Source organism: Pteropus vampyrus, unplaced genomic scaffold (assembly GCF_000151845.1).
Source record: "Pteropus vampyrus isolate Shadow unplaced genomic scaffold, Pvam_2.0 Scaffold479, whole genome shotgun sequence".
Taxonomy (NCBI): domain Eukaryota; kingdom Metazoa; phylum Chordata; class Mammalia; order Chiroptera; family Pteropodidae; genus Pteropus; species Pteropus vampyrus.
In genome coordinates, this window is record NW_011889260.1 from 15,308 (window position 1) to 18,852 (window position 3,545).

The 3,545-nt window shown below is 46.5% G+C and overlaps 1 protein-coding gene across 1 annotated transcript in view; it reads right to left on the reverse strand.

Annotated features, from left to right (window-relative positions):
* Positions 1-211: 211 nt before the first annotated feature.
* FAM189A2 (family with sequence similarity 189 member A2) overlaps positions 212-3,545 on the reverse strand; it is a 56,004-nt gene continuing 52,670 nt past the window's right edge. The window contains exon 11 of the mRNA XM_011382486.2: positions 212-1,079. Coding sequence (XP_011380788.1) covers positions 876-1,079 — 204 coding nt within the window. The 3' untranslated portion in view covers positions 212-875. The remainder of the gene's footprint in view (positions 1,080-3,545) is intronic.

Below are 3,545 nucleotides of genomic sequence, written 5' to 3' on the forward strand. Positions count from 1 at the left end.
TGATTTATTACTCATGGTCCCTTGAGAAGGCAGCTCCAGAGGATATGTGGATGAAGGATGCATTTTTATCCACAGGGATGAGGGTGGTAGAGATAAAACTGGTTTGGTGGCCTGCCCAAACCAGACCTCCACTGCCCCAAGTTCCAAACCCTCGGTAAGGTAAAGCCTGGCCACCGCCACGTACGCAAATGTTGTACACCGAGCCCAGAGGTCCAAAGTAAACATTTTTATTCTCAGTCCTGCCTCAGCCGTCTCTAGTTTTGCAAGCATGAATAAATGGAATCAACAAGAATACTCTCCCTAAACGTCTTTCATTATAATTTGTCACTGAAAAGGTTTCCAGCTTTCCCTAGAGAGTGTAATTTCAGGGTGACCTAAGATGAGGCTTAACAATTGCAGAACGTCAGGGTTAGTTGTCCTGCTTCCGTGCCAATTCCTCTCTCACTGAGCACTGCAAGGCTGCAGGAGCTGTCAATAGCAGCCCGGCAGATCTGTCCTTCCAGTGACAGAGCACTCGGTGAGGAAGAGCACCATGAGGGGAGAGGAGCAAAGACTCACGAGCCCCGTTTCTGCCTACACCAGGGCAGGGGACCCAGCAGAGGAAGGAGAGATGCTGCTGTCACGTGGCCTCCAGCTTGATGAGCCTCACAACTAAACGAGCCTGGGAGAACACCCTCAGTCAGCAAAAAGGGGAGCCAAAGAGCAGGAACAAATGTCCTCCAAAGTGCCCCCCTTTCTGAGGAGTTCCCAGAGGGAAGCCCCAACTCCCAGCCAGGTGAGAAAGAGGGTCCTTCCCCTCGGAGCAGCCTTTTGCCTTCCGGGGCCCATCTGCCTTCCTGCTCCGCAGGTCATTGCAGGAGCCTAGCCCCACTGGTTCACAGGACAGTCTCTCGGATGACACCGATGAGGCTGTGTGGCCGCTCAGCCTCCACTCGCCGGGGCCTCCTCTCGGCTCTCGGCCTCCCTGCCGAGACGAAGGTGCTCAGGTCTCCACAGCTCTGCAGGTGCAGCAGGCCAGGCTGTCTCCGCGAGGGTAGCACGTGGACCCCAGAAGTGCTAGGCTGCAATGGGGCCATTATCTTTGGGAGAATAAAGAGGGTGGGGAGAGGTTAAGCTTCACCAGATGTGGTCCTGGGATCTGCCTCCTACATCCAGCCATGTAATGTTTAGTTTAGTTGCCTTGAGAAAGACAAAAGGGTATTTTCCCAAAGTTGAACCCACTCAGAATTCCAGAGAGACTTTTAACATATCGCCTCTTTTCTAAAGTTCCTAAGAAATTCCCCAAATTTCCTATGGTTTCAACTGTCGACCTGCCTCACTTCACTGGTTCATCTATTGGGATTTCTCACTTTATGTTTAGCATCCCTCTCATCACTTTTTTTATTTTTTACAATTTCCCTGTGGTCTAAGCCAGTGATTCTCACTGCGGTGCGCACATTACAGCAGGAGAGGCGAGCTTGTCAGGAACAGGGATGCACAGCTGCCCCCACACCAATTGTCGTGTGAATCTGGAGTGGGGCTCAGGCATCTGTTCTTCTAATAAGAACCCAGGTGATACCGAAGTACTTGAAAATTGGATAACCATGGGCCTGGCATTGTGAACAGGTAATGAGTTTATAACATGTCGACCAAAACCAATGATACTTCTAATTGATCTAATAACCCTTCGATAAACAACATAATAAACAACATCACAATTAGGCCAATTTATTTGTAAAAACTCTTAAGAATGGTTCTATTGCTAGATCTATTTTTGCAATGTGCCACATATATAACTTTAAATATATCATATCGCTTCCTTTGTAAAAATGGGATTGACGAGGGGGGGGGACTGTTCAGTACATGCAAACAGAGTCATGGCTACATGACCTTAAACACCGTTAGCGCCTTGGGAAAAACCCAGCTGCTTAATTCCCACCAACATCGTAGGAAAATCACTGGGATGACTTTTGTTTAGTATGTACCATTCTGGGATTGTAAGGTCATTAAAAGGTTACTCTCCCAAATAGATGAGACATTAGATTTGCTAACATTCTATTATTATTTTTCTTTAAGGCCTGTGCTTGTTCCCTGATTAAGAAGAAAATTCCAACATTCACAGATGTCAAGTGTTATTGACGTGTAAGTTAGGACCAATGGTTTTGACAATGGTAAAAATTAAAACGGATCTAAAAACACATTCTAATAATATAGAAGGAATGAAATATGCAAAGGCTGGGTAGAGTCAGAAATCAAAGCTCCTCTTCCAGTCCCTGCCTCCTTCTGTTTGAGGAGGGTGTGGTATTATGATACGTCACCACCGGGATCTGGCCCTGGAAGCCTCCAGCAGATGAGCCAAGTTGATTGCAACAATCCCGGTACCCGAACTTTTATCTAGTCTGTGCACAAAGGCCCAGCAAATTTTTGTAGTGATAGTACTGTCAGACAATGCGTGCTTGTTCTTTTTTCCCAGAGTGATTTTCCAGTGAGCAAGACTTCGCAGAAGGTCCAGAGCAACTGCTTGCTCCAGCTCCTACCTCACCAGAGCTTGGCAGCCTTTGAGAAGTGACTCCAAATGCCTGGTGCTGTTTAGCAGGCCATTGGAGATGGACAGAGGGAAGGAGGCAGGGAGTGACATTTGGCACAGGCCAGGGGCACCAGGATGTAAATGTCTCCCCTACATAGGCTACTAGCTAGGGCTTGTCCCAGGACCACTGGCTGACCACTGTTAGATAGCAGAGGACAAGAGGGTCCACAGTTCAGTAAGTCTTCATGTGAGTAATTGAATAGCACTTTCTCTCCCCTGAGTCCCCTGAGGGACTGGGAGAGAATCTGGCTTCTGGCTTCTATTAGAACAGGCCAGCAGATAGAAAGGGAGAACAGAAAGGAAAGTGAGCAGGCTATTTATTCAATCTGCCTACAAATTTACCTAGAATCCTGTAGCTGGTAATGACCTTGAGAATCAGCCCAATTCAACTTAAGAGGTATATCCTAGGCACTTAATACACACAGGCACAGCCAGGTAACACCACAAACCACTGTACACTGCCTTCAACAGCCACCCCACATATGTGGAGCAATGAGGTTAATGTCTCAAAGATGACCGCTTTTAAAAGAGGTGGGTAACTAAAGCTGTGACCCATCCCCAGTTCTCATCAGAAGAAAATTTCTTTCATTCAGAGATACAGGCGTAGAGACCACCTAGTCCAACCTTCACTTTAAAAATACAAAATCTGACACCTAAATGAATCATGTATGTGGCCTGATTGTTTCTTTTCCCTGGTGGCTTCTGTTTAGGGGATTGCCTTGTACTTTTTAACGTATGGAAAGGAAAAGGTGTTTATTCCTTTTAGTCCTATCAGCTTAGTAATCTTGCCAAACATTTCATGGTAATGTGAACAGTTCCCAGAATCTTGCCAATATGAAAATTCATGTATGTCCATCATTGTCGAGGGGCTAAAAATACATGCCATCCCAAAGGAAACTTTCAATACAGGAAACCAAGTGCTAAATGTGCCCCACACTGCCCATATCCCTTGCTCTTATCCCCAAGCTGCACCCTTTTT